The sequence below is a fragment of the Momordica charantia genome, assembly GCF_013281855.1.
Source record: "Momordica charantia cultivar OHB3-1 chromosome 3 unlocalized genomic scaffold, Mcharantia_2.0 BLBB01000003.1, whole genome shotgun sequence".
NCBI classification, from domain to species: domain Eukaryota; kingdom Viridiplantae; phylum Streptophyta; class Magnoliopsida; order Cucurbitales; family Cucurbitaceae; genus Momordica; species Momordica charantia.
In genome coordinates this window covers 22814701-22836740 of record NW_028275161.1, presented here as the reverse complement: position 1 = coordinate 22836740, position 22040 = coordinate 22814701, and the positions used below count along the sequence as shown (strand labels likewise).

The following is a 22040-nucleotide window of genomic DNA, read 5'->3' as shown; positions in this document are numbered from 1 at the left end:
GCTGCTTCAGATAGCGCCGATAATGATATCAGAACAACAAATGTTTCTAAAAATTTTGTTATAATCTACCCGACCACTAACCTTGCGATCGATGACTTCGTAGGGCGAAACAATGGAAGAGAAACGTCCGAGATAACTTCGTAAGGTCCGGGATGGATGAATCGTCCAACGTCCGAGATAACGTTCAATCCGGGATGGGGCTTAGGGTTTTAGGACAAAGGAAACAAACGTTCGAGATGGGGTTTCGTTGGGCCAGGAAACGTTCGAGACGGGGATTAGGATTTTACTTGGAGAGAGTTCCCTTCATTTTTAAACATGAGGGTACTATGGTAAATTGGCTTGGGGAGAGGTTCAAAATTAAGTAGAGGTAGGATCAAAAATTAGGTTGTTTTAAAAGGGGTTCATTTATCCAATTTGAACTATTGGTGGGGTCAAAAACCCCAATTTCCCTTCAATTATTTGTTAAAGTCCACTGGACATGGACTAGCTTTCTTCGACAAAGATGGGCCTTCTCGGAATGACTTTCCAGTAACGAGTTCAATGACAAAAGCCCACGATTGGGCCTAATGGCTCTGCACGACGAGCCTAAATAATTGGGCTTATTTGCTAATAACGAAAGCCCAGTTGTAGTTGTTATGGGCCCAACCCAACCTCAAGCATTTGATCTCGGCCGTTCGATGAATAGAATAATCTCAGCCCTTGCTTTCATACTTTTATAAACAGCCCTTCTCCATGAAACCCTAGTCTTCATCGGCTTAAAATCACATTCTCATCCACTGAACTGCCGATCGCAGCTTTCCAGCACCTCCGAGTATGCTTCTCTAACTACAATGTTTCGCCCGTTTCTCTTTGCTATTACTTCTTAATACTCTGTTTTTCATTTCATTCTTTCGGAATTTTTGAATTTTAGTTCTCTTTTTTTACTTTTACGAATCGTTCCATGTTAATAATTGTTAAGTTTAGTGGCCCTATTGGACGATGGTGATAGTTAATATCGTATCTGATCGGCTTTGGCATTGTGAAGCATTTGTGTTATTTGATCGATTCTGTTAATGTATGTTTATGTGTGGGGTGGAGGCCAAGATTTATGGGTTCAAATTCTTATTTTTCTAATGCGAGGAATCTAATAAGTTTTCGACTTCCATATTTAAGTCTTCTAGTCTTGTGGGTTTCCTGGGATGCTGGGATACTATGATTTTCTATTTTAACAATTTGTTAGTTGTCCTTTATTGTTTTACGCTCTCTGAGGGGTTTTTTTTTTCTCCTTATGTCGTTGTCTTGTTAAGCTAGATTTCTCAAGATGTATACGGCCCTGAAAAAGATCCACAAGGACAAGGATGTTGAACCTTCTGAATTCGAGGAGTCTGTTGCTCAGGTTGTTTGAGTAAAGATCAGAAATCTTAATGTTTATTCAATTGTCTTTTATTATCTGCATTTCTGATGTTTGCAAAATTTTTCAGGCATTCTTTGATTTGGAAAACACGAATTCGGAGCTGAAAAGTGACCTGAAGGATCTGTACATTAATTCAGCACTGTAAGTGTACTTGGTTGACATTTAAATGACTTGTTTTTATCACAATGAGCAGTATGTTATTTCTCAATTCTCATTATGCTAACATTGATGTCTTATGCATTGCAGTCAAGTTGACGTTTCTGGAAACAGGAAGGCTGTTGTTATCTATGTTCCCTTTAGATTGAGGAAGGCTTTCCGCAAGATTCAGTTGAGGCTTGTTCGTGAGCTAGAAAAGAAATTCAGCGGAAAGGTAATGAAAGGTGTATTTTTGCTTTTGTAATTTCTCTTTTAGTTCTTCAATGGAGCAGCATCAAGTTTCTAGTGTTTATCGTCAGCTAACTTGCTAGATGATATTAGTGACATTTGGATAATTATTTTTAGGTTCAAGAGAGATGTTTTGCAAATTTCTATATTGTCTTTTATGTATGTTATTTCATGCAACTGAATGACCTCTTGCTTTACCCTACGTATTATTCATGACATAGTAAAAATTTATTAATAAGCAGCTTAGTTAGACATCAATTATTAGAGTGATGCTATTTCTCCATGATATTCTCTTGTTTATGGATAGAGATGGACGTGTATACAAGTTGGTCATATTTAAGGTGTGTTTTCTTGCTTCAATTTCTTATGTGATTGTATGTCAGGATGTTATTCTGATTGCTAACCGGAGAATCTTGAGACCTCCAAAGAAAGGGTCAGCTGTTCAAAGGCCTCGCACTCGTACTCTCACTTCTGTGCATGAAGCAATGCTAGAAGACATTGTTTTGCCCGCCGAGATTGTTGGGAAACGGATCAGATACAGGGTTGATGGATCAAAAATCATGAAGGTAAATGCATTAGAAGATATTTTCCTTATTTCATCCACGTAGCTAGTATGAAAATGGAAAGATGTGTGTTATTTTTTTTTATAATCACATTTTCTCAGTAGATTTTTAGATTAAACTGTTAAGATATCTATTTTACTTCATCTACATAATTCTATTTATTGGAAGGCTCGACAAATACTATCCTATCATCTGCCTTTACTGTTTAGTCTGTTGCCAAACTGAATTAAAAACCAATGCTGAAACCTACTGCTTGAAACTTTGAGCCAGCCAACTAGTTTTTTATTTTTGAATTTTAAACTCCTCAAACCTTCCAATGTATGTTGCTCAATTCAACCAAACCGTTCTTTTCTCCGAGTTTTTGCTTCCATCCCCCTATTACTGTTGTCAGCCACACTTGTGTCTCATGGTGGTGAATTATTATCCCCTACTTGCTTACTGTGTATCTTCTATTACAAGTCTTCTGACCCGTTGGATCTTCTTGGGGCAGGTTTACTTGGACCCTAAGGAGCGGAACAACACCGAGTACAAGTTGGAGAGTTTTGCTGCAGTTTACAGGAAGCTTTCTGGTAAAGATGTTGCCTTTGAGTTCCCTATTACAGAGGCATAAACTCCTTATCCAATGTGATACCGTTTTAGATGCATTTAGTTGGAAGTCATTCAAATTTTTGATGTTGAGAACGTTTGAGTGAAGTATTAGATTCTGTTTTATGATTTTTATTTTGGCAAAGCAAATTGATTTATGGATGCGTGGTGGTTTTAGTTCGATAGGTTTTGAATGTCTTATTAAGTCTTGTTATATCTACTATTATATTGGTCGAGCTTTTTATTGCTGCCTTGAACCTAAACTAGGCTTTTTGTTCAACTCGAACTTTTAGAAAATACCATTGGAAAAACGTTATCATTTGAATAAATTCTTTAGCTTTGGAATTTTGAAGCTGTTATTTTGCTCTTAACTTGGAAATGAATTTTACTATTGGTTTTGAAAATGAGTCAATCTAGAAATGTGAGGCTTCATATCTCATCTGGTATGATGGAGTGGTTAATAAGGTATGAATGTTAGACTAATATTTTAAATGTAATACAACTCCAATTTTGTCCAAGTTATTCTATCACTATCTTAGGTGAAAATTTCGTCGTTAACTATGAAAATCATAAGATAATCTCACCACTATTTGTGAAAGCCAGTCTAGAATACACGCAAAGTTACATCGATGCATATTGACCCCTTTAATTCTTATTTAACGTATAATGAGTTTGTAAAATTTTGCTCCCCTAATGAAAATTTTGCAATTCGCTTGAACAAGATTCTTATTGATGTTACCCAAAAATGAAAAGAATGAGTGTACAAAAGCAATATTAAGTAGTGTTAATTCATGCACAACAGAAGTGATCATCTGCCTTCATCAATAGATGAAATAGACATGGAATTTCTTGAATAATCCTCCACGAAACTACTAGCAGCAGAAGCTTTGGTAACGACAGTTTGTGTACTAGGATTTGTATTGGTGAAAGCTGAAGTAGAGGTAGTCGTCCAACGTGCTCCTCGACCTTGAATTCCTGGTTTCCCAGGTCGCGGCAATGTGAACGAGTCACTGGAAAGCATGAGATGAATAGTGTTCATATCAGGCCTTTCTGGAACACTCGCTTGGCAACATAACAACCCCAACTGAATGCACATAGCTGCCTCATCTGCATTGCATTTTGTAAGGCTTTGATCAACTAATTCTAAAATCTTCCCTTCTTGATAAAGCAACCATGCCTGTTGTAGAGATACTTGTTTAGTTAATTTATACCTTTTCTAAAGGAACCTCATATAATAACTACAAGGTCAAGAGCATTCTGCAAAATAGTACTTTCCAGTCTCGACTCATTTCAGTAGTTGGAGGTTTATAATGACTGGTGGAACAATCATGAGAAGGTAACTTACATATCCCAAGAGGTCGGCCTTTTGTACGCCGAGCCGACTTCCTTCCACTAACAATCTCTAATACCAAGATGCCAAAACTGAAAACATCACTCTTCACAGACAAATATCCATGAATTGCATATTCGGGTGCCATATAGCCACTGCATCCATCAAAATTTATAAAAATTTTGAGTTCCAGAAAAATACCAATCAGTAGAAGGATGAATTAACTCAATTTAGGAATCAGGTAATATTTGCAGATTCGTGTAGTAAAATTTACTTACTGAGTACCGGCGATCTTAAATGTATTCAAATGGGTGTCATCCCCGGGAAAAAGTCGCGCCAATCCGAAATCTGAGATTTTTGGATTCAATTGATCGTCTAGTAATATGTTACTGGCTTTGACATCTCTATGTATAATTCTTGCAGGAGCCTCTTCATGCAAGTAGAGAAGACCTCTCACAATACCAGCAATTATATGGAACCGTGTTGTCCAATCTAGGGATGGTGATTTATTTTTATCTGTCATAAAGTCAATTTAATTATGATTTACTCCCATTTTGCAAGAAGAAGTTAAATTATCACCAACTGCAATAAAGTACATATAAATATCTACATTACGATAAGCAAAATTTAAGGATTCTTACCGAAGAGAAAGTAATCAAGGCTTTTGTTTGGTAGGTACTCATATACAAGCATCTTTTCAGGTCCTTCAATGCAACAGCCCAACAAAATAACCAAATTTCTGTGCTGAATTCTCAGTAGAAGTTTCACTTCATTACTAAATTGCCTCACTCCTTGTCTTGAATCTACTGATAGCTTCTTGACTGCTACTTGTTGCCCATTTGGCATTAACCCCTGTACATTTAGCAGTTCTACATTCATTAGACCACCATCTCTAAACTTTCTCTCAACCAAAAGCAGGGAAAAGAGTGATTTTGGAATCGGGAAGTATCCAAGTCAGAGCGTAAAGAGCAGCTGCTTAAAACTTCATCATTTTCCCAAATATAAAAGGGCTTCAGGTCAACATGACAGAGAATCATTAGAGAACTTTTAGGACCTAATATGTGTTTCAGCTAACTTTTCATCATCTGGGCTTTCAACAAAAAATATTGATGGGTAACATTCTATCCATCCTGATTTTTGAGGATTTTCACATACAAAATAACTGAAAATATCTTTGTTCATTGGGCTAGAATTAACAATCAACAGACTTGTAAGATATTAATATCTCAGATAACTTGCGAATATTTTAGACCAGGTGGGAAGGCAGTCCTGAGGGGTCATAAACAACGCCGGAAACTTGGCCTTTTAATCACTATGTGCAACTATCCAAGTCATATTCAAACCTATTGTGATAGTTCATTGAATTGTGTCATGAACATTCATCTTCACAGTTAAGGGAAATAAGTGCACATATACTAAATTGACCTAAAAAGGTTCCCAAAAGCGAGTTGCGAGTAATTGCCCTTATGTAAAGAACGAATTCAGAATTATACCTCCTACAAAAAGAAAAAAAAATCAGAACCACCCAGATAATATCGTTAGGGGTAAGAATTTTAGTAACCTGTCCTGCATTGAAAGAGAGCAAATTTCAAGACTTCCTTTTATAGGAAAAAGAAAGATTTTAAGACAATTTTAGCAGCAGTGCAGTGATCGTCTTCCTGTATCCCATCAAAGATGAGGCTCAAAGCAGGGTGGATCTACACTTGGAGCACTAATGAATAGTATTAATGCAATCTGTTGACATATGTTCATTAATAGTGCAATCTATCGCATGTACAAGTTTGCACCCTTGACTAGGATGTCTACTGTAAGGATTCATTGCCGTGGAGTTCGGTTCAATCAGCTTTCCACTACCCTCTCTAGTTGAGTGAGTGACTAGTGAGTGGCCTTTGAGTTATCTTGGACTACCCCTCAGTGGCAATCTGAAATAATTGGTGCTTTGTGATCCATGTAACTTAGAAGGTAAAGAGAATGCTTGATAGATGGAAGAAGGCATGCATTTGTAAAAGCGAAGGTTGATTCTTACAGAGATTTTTTCCCGTCCCTATTTATTTATTTTTAGGTAATAAACAAGTTCGTTTATGAATCAAATATACAAATGGTAGGTAAGCTTTTACACATAAAACTAAGGGCGTTTAGAAAAATATTGAGGAAGCTAGCAATCTTGTGCATCGGAAGATCACCGATTCACCAGCCATGGACCTTTATTTCCACTCTTTCAAAGTTTAGGAACATGAGAGAGGAGGAAATAGAGAGCACCCTTATTGCCAAATAAGGACTTATCCTGTTGGTCCACGTTTACCTTTTAGACATGGGCAATGAAAATTTTCTTTTGGAAAAACTTAATGTGAACGATGGTATTCAGAAAAGGCATCCTATGATGCCTTACCATCAAGGATATGTCATGTGCAATAGAGAGGATACAGGCATCAATATCTTAACATCCGTTGCTTTTCTAGAAGAACCATTTGGGAGAAATTTTAAACTTTCCCTTCCCTTGGAACCTATACTGTTCTTAAATAATAAAGTTTGAACCAACTTTCCATTTTTTCTTTTTTATAATAATATTTTGGTTATTTAAGCACTGTTTTAAAGGAAAATTTTCAGTTTTTATTCTCAAGGAGGATGTTTTCTAAATTGGACGGTTTGTAAAGGTGCATTGTGCACTACAAATCTCTAATCACAAACCCGTGATTTTGGAAGGAAAAACACCATTGATTATTGGTTCTAAAAAAACATAAAAAGGACTTTAAAAATAGTTTACCATAAATGTTTTCAATTTTTTTAGTCTAAAACACATTTTATTTTCCAAAATAATTTCCAAACAGCTACTTAGTTTAGTCTTTCATTCTTTCTGAACCACTTATCTACAGTTCTTAATTTGGTCATATAATTCATTGTCAGTTTTTTACTTTACCATCTTGGCATGAAATGGGGAAACCAACGATTTGACTTTGAAGTCTGGAAACCGAAGAAAGGCTCCTAAGTTCTAAACATTCCCACGATCAGAGAGCAAGAACATAATTTTTTTTTTCTGAATTAAGACTTCATTAAGCAAGAACATAAAATTAAGACAGTCTTAAAATAAATTGGTAAAATATTAATAGCCAACACTAACTGAACACAGAAAAAAATCCGTTCAGATCCGAAATGTCATTTTCTAAGAACATTCTTTATTTAGTTAATTTAACGGTAGAATTGAACTTTAGCTCATTGATCCGAAGTGTTATGGTTATGATTAATTAAGAGGGAATGGATTTGAATCTCATGTTGGCCACCTCCTCTCATAGATATCAAAAAAAAAAACATTAATCGTAGAACTGGTCTGCAAATGTCATCCTACGCTCATTGCAAATATAATACATAAATAATCTTTATCATCAGAAAAATAATATTTATATCTGAAATGGTCGAAAATTTCCAAGTGAACCGTCAATGCCACGTTGACAGATTGCAATAGCTTTTATATTCGACCGCAAGTAATTTACTAGAGCCACTTGACTATGGAACTGATCCGAATCTCTAAATTAAAATAAAAAATAAAAAAAACTGATTCAAATGGATTGGGAGGAATTTCTGAGCCTGCATAATTATCATCGATGGGCTTCATCGACATCCATAATCATAACAGGAGGCTAGAGTTGCAACCAATCAACACTTCGAATATGAAAAATTCGAGACCATTTTACATCGGAAACAAGCAATTGGAAAGCACGGTTCGGGAGTAAATACTAAATATGTTCATCCGGGGTCGAGAAATAAGAAACATAGCAAAGATAATCAACATTCCAACTTCCAAGAATGCGCAACTATAATTAGGTCTAAACAGACGAAGCGTACCTTGTAGACCGGTCCAAACCCTCCATGTCCGAGCTTATTGGCCTCTGAGAAGTAATTGGTAGCAATTTGCAGAGCGCTGAGTTCAAAGAAGATGCCCGAGGACACATCTTCATCATCTGCTTCATCCGCACCTCCTGAATTAGCTGCTTTAAGTCTCTTCTGCAAGCAGGCACAGAGAGATGACAAAAGCCCCATCGAAAGCATCAAACAACGCCGCCGGCACTTCGGCGATTGCGCCGATGAGCTCGTTCCAGCCGCTTCTTCTTCTCGATCAGCTGGCTGCGAGCGCGGGCAAATTAAGCATCGATCGGTCAAGTTGACGCCAGAAGCGGAGAGCCAACGAGAAGATTGTACTGAATTAGAAGTTTCTCAGAGCACCCGCCCAACTGCTAATGGCTGCCTCGATATTAAGGCCCCAGAAGTCCCGGTTTAATTATTTATGTAAAATAATTTGTCCTTTTTTTTATTTTGTTTATTATTATTGTTATTTTTTTTTCTCATCGAACATAACTTGACTTGTGCTTTTTGACAGCCATTGGCCACCAAGGAGGTTGTCAAACGTAAAATACAACCGAGTCGGACAAAATAATAAATTAATAATGGTAGTTGGGTGACTTGGTAAATTTCGTGAAAGTATTTGTTTTCTAGAGGTAGTCAAACTTTACAAAAATAAAAATATAATGTAACATTAATAAGCGTTTTTCTTCTATGTCTGGTGATTGAGATACTAGTAGCATTTTTTTTTTGTATGAATTTACTTTGTTTCTTTTTTAATATTACAATTAGAAAAATGCTATGATCTTTAAATGAAATTGTCAAAGTCAGTATTATATGTATGATTCTTTAATTATCTAATTCGTTAATTTTGTATCCAATTAATTAAAGGATATTTGGTTAATTATATATATACCTCATCATCTTTGTATTTATTTGATACAATGCTCTAATAACTTTCACAGTTTAGTATAATAATATTCATTATCTTAACCACCTTCGTATTATTGCATCAAAGTGTGAATGAAGTTCCAATTCATCTTCTAACTAATGACGAATCAACTTGTGATTTTGCAATAATTGAAACTCAACTCGATTCCTTATCTCCTCGACCATTCAATTTGTCCAACAATTGTGTTAGTAACTTGACGATTAATTGACGTAAACAATTATATTTATTGGAGTAGGTCAACGTTAACTCCTCTCTCAATAAATAACTATTGGGAACGACAAAACAAACACAAGTAGCATCATTTTATTATTGATTACATTTTAATGGTTTAACGAAAACGTTTTATTTATGTTTTAATTAATTAAAACGTTACAAAATAATAATAAAACATTAAAATATAAACAATAATAAAATGACATAACTTATTTTTGTTTTGTGATTCCCAAAAATAAGATTTATTGATGGTACGATCAAGAAACCAGATAACAACATGCTTGTAGTATGAAAGCATAGCCAATTAAACGATCATCTAACTAGTCTAATACAAAGTTAACAAACTACAGTTTACTTCTTTTTCAATCAGACTAATACGATTAATTGAAGATTAATACATACACTTTTTAAATGTGAAATTGACTAATTGATCAAAGTATAAAATGTAATAATCAACCGACTTTTTCGTAACTACATCAGTTACACATTTGCAAATAGGCTATATGGGTAACTTTAATCGTGGGAAAAAAACCAGCATAAATATAGCTTAAGATTTAATTACTGATGCAAGTATTTTTACCTCATATATGTGATATAATATTTAAAAAGAAAATAACTCGTAAATCAGGTTCTTGCCCAAATAGACCTTCGTAAATGTCAAATAAATGGCGGCGAGGGACAGGTCAAAAATCTACCAAACGCGGGCAGGTATTTATGCAAGTGACCCAAAACAGTGCCATTTTTCCAAATGAAATTTCACCACGTTGTCAAGTATAGGGTCAATTCCGGAAGTTTCTCGTGACATTTATCGGAAAGCCGTGGAACACGGACTCTCAGCACCTGCTTTTAATTAATCGAAGACCATCAACAAACCGCACACAAACAAATATTTCCTTTTCTTTTATCAATATTCTTAATAAATTAATATATTTTTTAAGTATTAAAATGAAATATCTTTAAAATGTATTAATAAATTCAAATTCAAAACAAGAGTAAACGTTCCTAAACCGAACTAAAGTTAAATATTGGTCACTTTGAAAATTTTGCGCCGGCAGGAAATGTAGGATTTTTTTAGTGCAAAAGAAATTTAGGATTTTAAAGAGAGGAAATAAATTTTTTTATTCAACCGAAATATTGAATTTCATTTGTTAACTAAATATCACCCAAAGTATTGCATAAACCGAGAGGAAACCATACTATAGACTATTTTAACTCATGAATTTTGCTTAATTAGTCAAAGTATCTATCTTCGACAACAAAAAAATTTCTATCATCTATTCCCACGTATTGTTATACTAAAAAAATTATTCTATTGTCATTAGATTATAAATTTTAAGAAGATAAATTGGAGTACTTTTTATGTTATTTATGTAAATATTTAGACGAGAATAAAGCCCTATCCGTATCATCTCAAATAGAAGCTCCATCTATTAAAATAAGATGAACAATTTTACCAATAATTTCTTTTTCTAAATAATATTTTAATTACTTTCCGAATCAAGAAAGAGGAATAGGGAAGTAAATGGTTGCACGTAGAGCTTATGAGAATTAGGGAAGTGAGAATTGGGAGTTCAGTATTGGCTGGCCTCTCTGGCCATACTCTTTTGTTTGAGTTATGAAGTATTTTCTTTAGAAAAAAAAAACTACTTCTTTTATAAGTAATATTTTAATTATTCTCAGAAAGAGGGATAAATTATACCTAAAGAAAAACAGCTTAAAATATTTTATTTTATATACGGCAGAGATTTCAACTTCCGATAAAAAAAATATATGCTTTAATCATTTAATCCAATTCAGCATATTTTCTCTCTTTTTAAATACAAACACAAACTAATTTGCCTTCTCATTGGAGGTAAAGGACCCCACTTTATTAATTAAAAAAAAAAAAACTTTATTCAATTTCCAAAATTACCCTCACAAAAAAGCTGAAATGACCTCCTTGCTTGTGCAACTGTGATATGTTCTTCTATTCTGTCCGCCACGCCTGACGCCCGTATCCACCATTGAAGATCATCGCAAGTCTTTGCTGTGAAGCTTACTGATGGGAGTAACGATCTAGGTTTTCAGATCGAAGGAAATGTTTATCTTTATCTCGAAAGGAAAGCGAAGCTGACAAGACTTCTCTTCAAAAGAAAACAGAATGAGATCATCTTCGGAGAGAATTAACATCGCCGCCAGTACCCGGAGGCTCGATGTTGACAATCGATTTCCTCTTCGTTATTACTATCGAGTCGCCGATAATATTTTGAAACAGGTGACTCCGCCTCTTGAATTTCGCGTTCTAATTTTGCCCACCAACGTGAAATTGAGATTTTTTTGACGAGCGTTGAATTTGGGAGGGCTTATAAATGCATATTCTTTCCTTTTATAAATAATAGATTATCTCGGGAATTCGATCTTGTAGTTTTCTCGCATGGATTATAGCTGCATTAAGTCGAGTAACGCAACGGGGGCTGTTGGAAATATTTTTGTAAAAGATTATCACAAAAGATTGACGAAGTGTCCAGGAAACCAATCGATATTCTTTATACTGGGCGTCAACAAATATACCAATGTTCTTCACAGTCAATAAACAAAAAACTACGATATATGTAGAAAATTTTATGGTTATGCGGGACGCTATAAAAGTGTATTGGACGAGTCTCTAAGCAGATTGAAGTTATGCGTGCAAAGCTTCGCTAACTTTTGATTTCAAAAAGAGCATATTTGTTTTTAAGTTAGAAATGGGTGTTTAGCACGGGGGAGCTGGTTTGCTTTTAAGTCGTTTAATCGAATGTGTAGTTTTCTCGCCTGTTAGACTTCACGTTCCTCACTGCCTAACACAATTTACATTTCAGGCTGACATCTTTCGAGCAGAGAAGAACATAATTGATCTTTATGTCATGTTAATGAGATTTTCCAGGTAAGAACCTAAAATTAATGTCATCGAGTTCTAAAGAAACTATAATTTAACAGTTAAGTGCACTTGTGTAATTGAGATTTATGTCTTCTGTATTTGTACTTGGTATTTTTAAAAATTAACAGAATTGATTCAGCCAGTATGTTTGAGTTAGTTTGTAACTAGCTTCTTAATCATTATGTAGTCCTATAAGTATGTTAGTACCTGATCTACTTTTCAGTTCAAGAAATGAAAGATTAATTGATATCCATTATTTGTCTTTTTTGTTTGTGGGTATGTAGTTTGTGATTTATATATTGAAATTTACGGAAGCCGTCTTTCTTTAACCGCCATTCAGATTAGATAACGTTAGGTGTTCCATTCAAGATCAAGAATAACCCTAAATACATTTGGTTTTTTCATGCTTCAGTTTGGTCACCGAGACTATACCTCGCCATCGGGAGCATGGAACAACTCCTAAATACCAAAAAAACTATTTTAGAAAGGTAAATGACGCCTTTGGTGCAACTAATAAGCATTAAATTTGTGTTGCTGCATTTTATCCACTTTGTTTGTTCGGCAGAGGCTATTGAACGCTTTGAGCGAGCTTGAAGAATTGAAGCCAGCAGTTCAAAGAAAGGTGGATGAAATAAATGGAAAACAAAAACATCAAGTTAATGGGCGGGGTAATCAGCATCACAATGGTTCACGTTCATTGGAATGGGATTCTGGTGGAAAGCAATGGCTTACTTATAATGGTACAGCTAAGGTATAGTCGTGTTGTTACATAAATTTACTTTTCCTTTCAAGAACCTGACCATTGCCATTTTTAACACAACTGTTATTTATACTCCATGAAAAAATATAAGAAATTTGGTTTCTATATGCTGTCTTTTCTCTGACAGGATGGTAGATCAGCCGCTAGAGAAATTGCTCGTCAGGGTTCAGGGCCTCAACAATTTTCATATTCCAGGTCCGTGGATGAGAAGTTCTCCAGTTTGTGCATGTCTATAATCTAGATGTTTTCAAATTCTTCATTATAATATTGAACAAGCTTACAATAGATAGCATCCGTTATTTTAAGCATGCAAGTATGGCAGAATTATTTATGCTTTTTTTGGAAGCTACATTAAGCTCACAGTTCTAGTCTTGTTAACGAATATGGGTGATGTTGATACTATACGAATCTTTGTTGTCCTCATTCCTCATGCTTGTATCCTTGTAGACCTATTCATATCCCACTTCCCAAGGAGGAAACATTATCCCGTCATTCTATTTTGGGTCCCAATGGGCTTCATGGCCAGTGGCAACCACCTATCGTTGATAAAGGGGTATTTTCATACTTGGTAATTTTTTTTTGTGGTTTCCTTAGAAACACACTGATAGACATTGTCAATGTAGGTTCAATATCCACGTATTTTGGATCTGTCTCCTATTGAAATTCCGAGGTTTGTCTTCTAATTGAGTTTCTAAAAGGTCCAACCTGCAACTACATGTAATCCTTACAATGTGCTCAAGTCATCACCCATTAGGGCTACATGTTCAATCAAGTTCTTGCAGTTTCCAGTACTGCCTCCATGCTTTTTATTATGAAGATTTTATTGCCATGATATCTTTATTTCCTAAAGAAGGAGTTTTCCTCTACTGATTTGTTTGTAACCTTTTTTTCGCCCCATTTCCCACATAAACAGCTTACAACAATCAAAAGAAACCAAACTTACAATAGAAAAAGATCTTGGAAATGTGGAAAAAGAACGATCTGATACAGATTCAATATGCACCCAGAATGAGGATCCTCAGATACATAATGCTATGGAAAGAGGTTCCTTGATCTCCTTTGAAAAAGTTGAAATGCATGCCCCTATTGAAATTGTGAGACAGCCTTCTCCTCCACCTGTACTTGCTGAAGTACAGGATCTGATACCTGCAATGTCACCTCAAGTTCCTGAGGTAGAATGTGCACGAGGCATTTCATTGTCAGATGGTTTTGTTCATCCAGAGGCTTCTATGCAATTGCACATTGTGAGTTTTCTGACCTTCGTTTGTTGGTTCACTTTATATGCCTTCTATTTTCCAGTTCTTTCAGGAATAGCAGGCAAGTCCTGAAAAGAACCAGCCATAAAGATAGCAAGTCTTATCTGTTATTTGTTAGATTATGTGCATATGAGTACATCATCTTTTGCTGAATATTTGGAAAATTTAGGGGCATTTTGCCTGGATGGACGTTTTAGATTGTCTTTCATTCTAGCAATTTCGCCTTTTGCAGTCAACCACGATGATGGACGGCTTCATGAGGCTAGCCAAGTCAAATACTGCCAAGAATTTAGAAACTTGTGGTGTTCTTGCTGGTTCACTTGTATGTTTTACTATTTTTCACCCTGCATATTTTTACAATTCTTATCATTATTGGCTGTTCATTTGCAACTCTTGATCAAAGTTCAACTAATGACTCTTTTTGCAGAAAAACAGAAAATTTTATGTTACTGCACTCATTGTACCAAAGCAGGAATCGACATCTGATACTGTATGTCTATGTGATGTCTGTTGTTAGATACTAGTTAATTTACATTTCATTCATCCAAGGAGTATAGATTATTAAAATATTAATCATCTGATCATCAGTGTCAGACGACCAATGAGGAAGAGATATTTGAAGTGCAGGATAAGCGATCTTTATTCCCACTTGGGTGGATTCATGTAAGAATTCTGGTTTCATATTGTAGTTTATTGTATTATCATCACTTGGTACTTATTTAGTAGCACGTCTTTTAGGTCTTCTTCCGCAGTATTTTTTATGAACTCTTCGTTGGATTGAAATTCATTTCCAAGTTCCAAACTATAGACTTATTTCCTTTCAAACATGGCACTTTCTTAAAATAGGCTGTAAACCATGATAACAACTGTTCTAAAAACAACACTTCTATATATTATTCTTATCGGTTGAATAGGAGAGAGAAAAGGATTCAACCCTTGAAACCTAGAAAGTACATTCTGCATTCCAATAGTCCAAATGCTTCTCATTCTATTTTCTGCGAGAACATAGAATCTAGGATAATAGAGGCACAAAAGGAGACTCGTCTATCCAATCATCTTCCCAAAATCTAATAGAAGCTCAATGTGAGGTATATCCTCACTATGAACTTCATTATTTGATTGAAAACAAAGAGAGCCTGTAAGCTTTAGACAGCAAACCCACCAATTCGAGAGGGTGGGGAATCTCTCCTACCTTCCTTCTATGCTCTAGGCACTGAATTCTAGACTACCCTTCCTAACCAATCCTCCTATTTATTCTCACATACACATGGCTAAGGCCTATTATTTCTCTCTCCTGGCCATTATGGCCCTAATTTCCCTTCTTGCCCTTCCTGCTATACGTCATCACAATAGGGGGCCTAACACTCTATTCTTACCTTAAAAAATGATTTCTCCATAATTTTTCCATGGAAATTTGAGATAGAAAACCAAGAATTCTTTTGATGTTGGTCTCCCCTTTGGGAGTTGATGATGTTTGATTTAGCGCAAAAGACAGGCAGAAAACTGACAAATGTTTTAGTATTATACATCAATTGCTACTGACATTCCACTCCGAGGAAAATCATTTTAGGTGCAATAAAGATTTGGTGTTTCAAACTCAAATCATGTTCTGTTAAGGAATATCCAATTAGACTGCTCGTACATGACTGAGTGCCTGTTTGTTTTGTTTGTTTCGGACATGTATATCGATTTTCAATGCTAATGTTTCTTAATCTGTTTTCAACGTCTTAATAGTTGATAATATGTGTATGAATTGTGATATTTATGGCTATTATATATATATATATCTTATTTCATTGTTCCTATTGTGTAATTTCCAGACGCATCCTTCACAGTCATGCTTCATGTCGTCGGTTGATGTGCACACACATTACTCATATCAGGTATCTCATTTTCTGCAAAACATAAGTTAACATGTTGGATGTGGAGGAATACTTCACAAATTGAAACTTTACTTCCCTGTTGCATGAACTATCACTATTATAGTTTGTAAGAAATGGAATTGGGTTTGCTATGGAACGTTATAGCTCCCGGTCAACCTTTCCAACTATTGTTTTAACTTTCTTTGTCACTCTAGACACAGATGAGGGGTAGAGAATTTTTTCTTTTAGAGGGAAGTTCGGTCCCTATTCCCCTGCCCATGCCCTCATGCTCTCTCAGGAAATTTTCTCAAGTTCCCTTGCCCGTTATCTTGTTTGTCTTATCTGGGGTAACTTTTCCTCTGGTGAGGGGAAAAAGGGAAGAGGAATGGGTGATACTCCGACTTGAATCAGGAGATATTTGAGGGAAGAGAGAGGAGGACTAGGAGGGGCGGGGTCATTGTGGAAAAGGATGTTTCTAAGGAGGAGATAGACTTGGCGCAGGATGAACAAGAAAATAAAAATTTGCATATGCAAAGTCGCTAGAAACTTAAAGGAGTGAGGGTACTGTTTGGTTCTCGCAAATACTTGGACCTTACAGTACAGTTATTTTAAAATCATATGAAACTATACAAATTTGTTTCTTCATTTCTTCCTATCTTTTAAGGTTTTAAGCTGTTGCTCATGAAGCTAATGTAGACCTTAATTTGCAGGTTATGTTGCCCGAAGCTGTTGCTATTGTGATGGCTCCCAAAGATAGTGCAAGGTATGATCATAAACCAGACTCATCGCTTAGATAGGATTTCATTAATAGTTACGATTATGTTGGAACAGTCTTAACATATTCTTTCTAAGAATATCCACCCTGATATGAACAGAACCCATGGCATTTTCCGGTTGACAACCCCGGGTGGCATGTCAGTTATTCGGCAATGCCAACAACGTGGCTTTCACCCGCATGGTCAGCCTCCTGATGGCGGACCCATTTACAAAACCTGTACAGATGTATACATGGACCCCAATTTGAAATTTGATGTCATCGATCTTCGGTGACCACTACCATTGGATTCAAACTGGTAATTTTGTGGCATTGAAACAACCTAATTGTTCGTACAGATCTTAAGTTCTACCACTAGAGGCTAGCTCCTTTAACTTTGTTCATACATACGCTTCACCTCCAGAGGTAATGTTGGTCAATCTTCTTTTAGCTCGAGCTTTTGTGTACCAAGTAATTTCCGAATACTGAAAGAAAGAGATCTCATCCAAACGTTATTTCTTGTACAGACATGTTTGCATTGTCTTGATGAGGAAGTCTATACCTTACAATGACTTTAGGAAATATGTTGAGGAAAGGAAACGACTCATGTTAATTGTTAGCAAATGATGTATAGATATTGAGATTCCTTTTGATATGCTGACTGTAAACATTGTTAGTTCATTTCATTTTTGCTTAAGATCGCCTTTTCTGCTTCTTTATTTCTTATTCTATTGAGAATATCGACATTTTGATGATCATCTTTTCGGTGTTTGAATTGTCAAATTCTTGTACAATCTCTCTGAAAGATGTATGAATCTGTGGGGATTGGAAAAAGGATAGTGAAAAGATGGAAGGCAGCAAAAGAGAGGAGGGGTTGAGTTGGAGCTATCTTTAACACTTCAACTTTGCACCTTTGTGGAAGATGTGGTTCTAAAACGGGAGTTTTGGCCTTTCATTTCTTTGCCAATCCTCAAGATACAGAGAAATCAGTGGAATCATTTCTTCGAATCTCAATCTTAAGATTCAACTCTAAAGAATGTTTCGACTGAGCCATTCCAATCACATATTCGATATTGACAATACATTTCATTTTTTGAAAACTAACAAAAGCTGTTGAGTTTACAGTTGTTCCTTGTTCCATTTATTATAGAAGTTGTGGCATTTATAGGTAGCAAGTCTATTCATGCATCCAGTATCCTCAATTTAACCATCAATCTTGATTCACCTCAAGTGCCCTTTTAACTGAACTTATTGATTTTAGGGAGAGGGAGCTTTTCTAAATGTTTTGCACTATGTAAATTAATGGATTCTCAAGTTTTTTTCTTCGTCTTAATATTACAGCAATGAAGATTTGAACTAATAACCCGTCGAGGACAACCGAACCCACCGAATAAATTGTCTTATTATAATGTCGACTACAATTTCCTTCTCAATTGAATGATGATTTTGGTGTCGATCAGTAACTTCCAACCTTTGATTGTTTAGAAGAACTATGGAGATACGAGATACATTAATTTCAAGACATATTGGCCTTGTTTTGTTCTTCAACCCCACCCCACTCCATCAGAGAGAGAGCTTTCTTTTTCATTTCAACCCCCCCTCTCTCTCAAAGAGGGACATGTCAAAGTTTTAACCAAACTAGCTTTTTTGGGTAATTGCCAAACTCTTTCCTCCCACATTGAAACAGGCATGACATGTCAAAAATGGTACTGTACTCCACCAACATTGTTGAATGATTCAACATGAAAGGTTACAGGTTGTTCTGGAGATGAAGGCAGTGATAGAACCCTCTTAAGATGGGTCTCTTGCTGCCACCATAACCACCAAAACAGCACACTCCCAACACAACACATCAGTTAAGGTTCACTCACAGTCACTGTTTTTTTTTTCCCCCTCACTTTCTGCTCTTCATGTTCATGTCCTCTTCAATCATTGCCCTCTGAGCCCATCCTGTTATTCTCTATGACATGACAACAAGATGAGGGTGGCTGTTGGGTGGTGGGTTACAGTGTTGCATCTGAGGACTGTTTGGTCATTTACCTTTTCCCCCTTTTTCCCCTCAAACCAGATTGCTCAAATGGCAAGTTGCTAGAGATCGTCTTTCATCTTCTCCACTGGACCCTACTTCCCATCATTCTCCAACTCACTCAACTCAGATTGTTTTTTACTTTATACCCATTTTCCATGGCTTCATTTGTGTAACAAAGATCAGATCTTTTTAGTGTCAATATGTAGCCATTGGAGAGCTTTTTGACATGAAAGTGGAAATTTTTTTTAATGCTTTAGGACAAAGGAATAGAGAAAAATCCTCAAGGGAAAGGGAAAAAAAGTGAATGTTGGCTTGACTTGAAGCATTCTCCATTTTTATCATTTTTTCATGCTGTAGCTTCTGTCTCAAATAAGCATATTCTAGTGGAGACTGAAATAATAGTAAAAGAACTATGAAAAATGTACTTGTCAAAATCTAAACAAGTACATTTTTGCATATTACTCAATTTCTTCATTAATCAAACATATAACAACTCCTAGGAAATCTAGAAGTAAGTTTAAATAATACCAAATCCCCCAACTGCTCTTCTTCAAAAATTATCAGCTTTGAGAAATTTCTTCCTTAAAGTACACATTTCTAATCCAAGAAGGAAAAGTTCAACTATTTGAAAATAGCACATTCTATAACAGTTGGTGGAAAGAGGTGGTTTGTTACATCTGAAAATTGTAGATCGCTGCTATGAACAGAACCAATCCACTGCTTACACGTCGTGTTTATTAAGTTGTCTATGACCAATCTAAGAATTTCCTATTAGAAGTATAGATACATTATTATCTTTTACTTTGTGCCCATTATGAGAGAAATTAGCTTGGAGTCGTTGATAAGTTTCTCTCAGCTGATTCAACACGGTAATTTTCTTTAACCTTTGATAATGAAAATAATAATAATAAGAATGATGATGATAATAATGTTCAAACAAGCTACCTAATGTTTACAAATTTAGAAAAGATAATAAAGATTTAATATAACGTTGATTATTATTTGCAAATATTAACAATGTCTTAAGATTACTATTTTCCCCTTGAATGATGTAAATTCTGAGTTGGAAAATGAAAACAAGGACTTTTTCTACAGTTTCTTCAAAAAGATGTGGACAGCCTTTGGATTACAGTCAAGTAAGCACAATTGGCAGATGCTGAATTTTGGTCTTTAATACAATATAAAAACTCTAACCATTTCCATTTCCATTTACTTACCATCACGTTCTTCTTTTAAAATGGCCAAAGTCTTGAATCCATCTTCTACTCAAAAGCCAATTCTTGGATTTCCCTTCTTTCTCACTCCTCTATTATTTTCTCTCTGCAACTGCTCACTTGGGTGCCTCTTTTTTCCTTCCTTTGCTTCTCTCTGATGCTATATCTTTAAGCTTCCTTACCCTCTCTATTTCTCTCTCTCTGGGTCTGATATGAACTTTTGGGGTTCCATTTTTGCATCTACTCTATTAGTTTGAACCTTAAAAACTGCGGAAAACAACAAATTTTCCCTGATATTCTTGACTGATATGAGCTATTCTTGTCTCACTCTTGAGTTTCCTCTTCTCTCTCTGACATAGCAGATTCCTTCTCCTTCATTTACTCTGTAGAATTAGGACATTGAGGCGCTGAATCTGGGGTTTTTCTTGGACTCCATCTCTATCTTCCTTGAAACCTGTGAAAGGAAAAATCCTTGTTTTTGTTCTTTTTCCTGTCTTCTGAACTAAAGTTCCATTATTTTATTTTTACCTCTACTTTTTTGACTTTCTTAGCTAGCCCTCACCCATTTTGTCAATTACCAAGCTTTTTCTCACCCTGCTTGAGATCTCATTTTTCTTATCTTTCTCAAGTTGTTGGGTTGTTCTTCCTTGACTTCCACAACCTCCCATTCCTGCAAAAATTTCCTGTTTTTCCTCTGTTTCATAGTCAGAAATTGGAAGCAGTTTAAAGGTGGTGGAGTGGCGGACATCATGTGCTCTGAAACAAGCTCGCCGAGAATATCGTTTTCCCACGATCTCCCCGGCGATGGCAGCCCTCCCGTCGACCAGCATAGGCGGCGGGACTTAACATTGTTGGATTCAAATCTGGAGTTTGAGTTCAGCATTAGCATTGAGCATGAATCTTCTTCCTCTGCAGATGAGTTGTTTAGCAATGGAATCATCCTTCCCATCAAAATTCAATCCCACAAACAATCTAGTCCTTCTGAACCTCCATTCAGAGCTTCACTCCCTCCTCTTGCTCCCACAGGGAATGCAAAGGAAGCAATGAAACAAATCACAGTGGTGAAGAATTCAGCTTCTTCAGATCAGTTTGAACAGAGAGCTTCAGAGTCCAAATCCTTTTGGGGATTCAAAAGAAGTAGCAGTCTCAACTTTGAAAGTAAAAGAAGCTCTCTTTGCCCTCTCCCACTTCTATCACGCAGCAATTCAACTGGGTCAGTGCCAAATCCCAAGTCCAAAAAGTCTAAAGATTCACAAAAGCAAATATCTCAGAAACAGCACTCAACATCGATGAGAAAGTTATCGCCTTCGTCGTCGTCGTCTTTTAATCAATATGCAATAAATCTAAAGCCTCAAATGAACAAGACTCAAGGAGGAGTTTATGGCAATTATCATTGCATTGGCCCTGTGTTGAATGTGCCTCCAAAGTTCTTTGGTTTGGGTTCACTTCTGCGATGTGGGAAAGATAGAAAGAGTAAGACATGATTTGTTCATCATTTTTTATTTGATATTTCTTTCTTTTTCTGTGAGTTTAATCTGTGGATTTGCCAGGGAATTATTATAGTTTTGTTGTCAGGTTCTATGGTGATTTTCGTGGGAAATTATAATCAACATGTAGGGCCTTGTATGTAGACAAAAGCTATCCTAAAGAAGAAAATAACACATTTTCCTTTTTTGAATTCTCTTCATCTGAAAGGATGCTTTACTTAAAATTTAAGGGAATTTAGATTTAGTCCTTGTCTACACTAGTTGATAGAGCCTTTTAAGATGTTTAATATAATAGAATTCTTAAATGTTTCTGTTTTGTATTTAATAGGTTACGTATTATAAAAAATGTCCAATAAATCTCTAAACTTTTAAATTTGTGTCGAATAAGTTCTTAACCTATTTAAAATTTTGAAAAATTAAAAGATTTTTCAAAGCAAATTTGAATTTTGTGTCTTATAAGATCTTAAACTTTCAATTTTGGGCCTAATAGATTCGTGAATTTTAAGAAAGGTTATGTCGGTCAATTAC

At 35.7% G+C, this 22040-nt stretch overlaps 4 protein-coding genes across 6 annotated transcripts; 3 read left to right on the top strand and 1 right to left on the bottom strand.

The window, feature by feature from the left end:
• Nucleotides 1-681: 681 nt before the first annotated feature.
• LOC111008755 (small ribosomal subunit protein eS7) lies at nucleotides 682-3106 on the top strand. 2 transcript variants are annotated; one of them, XM_088121707.1, is made up of 6 exons: nucleotides 682-811; nucleotides 1291-1375; nucleotides 1461-1534; nucleotides 1640-1763; nucleotides 2161-2343; nucleotides 2831-3106. In XM_088121707.1, the coding sequence occupies exons 2-6, from the start codon at nucleotides 1301-1303 to the stop codon at nucleotides 2948-2950; spliced, it is 576 nt and encodes a 191-aa protein (XP_087977833.1). In that variant the 5' UTR covers nucleotides 682-811; nucleotides 1291-1300; the 3' UTR covers nucleotides 2951-3106. The 2 variants fall into 2 exon arrangements, with proteins under 2 accessions (XP_087977833.1, XP_022137245.2); XM_022281553.2 differs by having other exon boundaries at nucleotides 700-811; nucleotides 1287-1375.
• Nucleotides 3107-3633: 527 nt separating this feature from the next.
• LOC111008754 (cysteine-rich receptor-like protein kinase 10) lies at nucleotides 3634-8516 on the bottom strand. The gene is given in 6 exon segments (XM_022281552.2): nucleotides 3634-4102; nucleotides 4271-4304; nucleotides 4306-4410; nucleotides 4534-4771; nucleotides 4897-5107; nucleotides 8096-8516. Coding segments are annotated over 6 exon segments (1161 nt in total). The 5' UTR covers nucleotides 8300-8516; the 3' UTR covers nucleotides 3634-3733.
• A 2696-nt stretch (nucleotides 8517-11212) lies between these two features.
• Nucleotides 11213-17501, top strand: AMSH1 (associated molecule with the SH3 domain of STAM 1). 2 transcript variants are annotated; one of them, XM_022281701.2, is made up of 14 exons: nucleotides 11213-11508; nucleotides 12092-12156; nucleotides 12563-12638; nucleotides 12716-12901; nucleotides 13038-13105; nucleotides 13358-13463; nucleotides 13534-13580; nucleotides 13824-14154; nucleotides 14399-14488; nucleotides 14594-14656; nucleotides 14755-14829; nucleotides 15987-16049; nucleotides 16739-16791; nucleotides 16904-17501. In XM_022281701.2, the coding sequence occupies exons 1-14, from the start codon at nucleotides 11395-11397 to the stop codon at nucleotides 17076-17078; spliced, it is 1512 nt and encodes a 503-aa protein (XP_022137393.1). In that variant the 5' UTR covers nucleotides 11213-11394; the 3' UTR covers nucleotides 17079-17501. The 2 variants fall into 2 exon arrangements, with proteins under 2 accessions (XP_022137393.1, XP_087978036.1); XM_088121910.1 differs by lacking the exons at nucleotides 13358-13463; nucleotides 13534-13580.
• A 2377-nt stretch (nucleotides 17502-19878) lies between these two features.
• Nucleotides 19879-21769, top strand: LOC111008972 (uncharacterized). The gene has a single exon (XM_022281857.2). It carries the CDS (start codon nucleotides 20775-20777, stop codon nucleotides 21507-21509), a length of 735 nt encoding a protein of 244 aa, XP_022137549.1. The 5' UTR covers nucleotides 19879-20774; the 3' UTR covers nucleotides 21510-21769.
• Nucleotides 21770-22040: the final 271 nt, after the last annotated feature.

Coding starts and splice junctions, on each gene's coding strand:
- LOC111008755 (XM_088121707.1), top strand. CDS start 1,301: ATGTATACGGCCCTGAAAAAGATCCACAAGGACAAGGATGTTGAACCT. Junction 1,535..1,639: donor CTGTACATTAATTCAGCACT/GTAAGTGTACTT, acceptor TATGCATTGCAG/TCAAGTTGACGTTTCTGGAA. Junction 1,764..2,160: donor AAAAGAAATTCAGCGGAAAG/GTAATGAAAGGT, acceptor ATTGTATGTCAG/GATGTTATTCTGATTGCTAA.
- AMSH1 (XM_022281701.2), top strand. CDS start 11,395: ATGAGATCATCTTCGGAGAGAATTAACATCGCCGCCAGTACCCGGAGG. Junction 12,639..12,715: donor AAAAAAACTATTTTAGAAAG/GTAAATGACGCC, acceptor TTTGTTCGGCAG/AGGCTATTGAACGCTTTGAG. Junction 14,830..15,986: donor TCCCACTTGGGTGGATTCAT/GTAAGAATTCTG, acceptor TGTAATTTCCAG/ACGCATCCTTCACAGTCATG.
- LOC111008972 (XM_022281857.2), top strand. CDS start 20,775: ATGTGCTCTGAAACAAGCTCGCCGAGAATATCGTTTTCCCACGATCTC.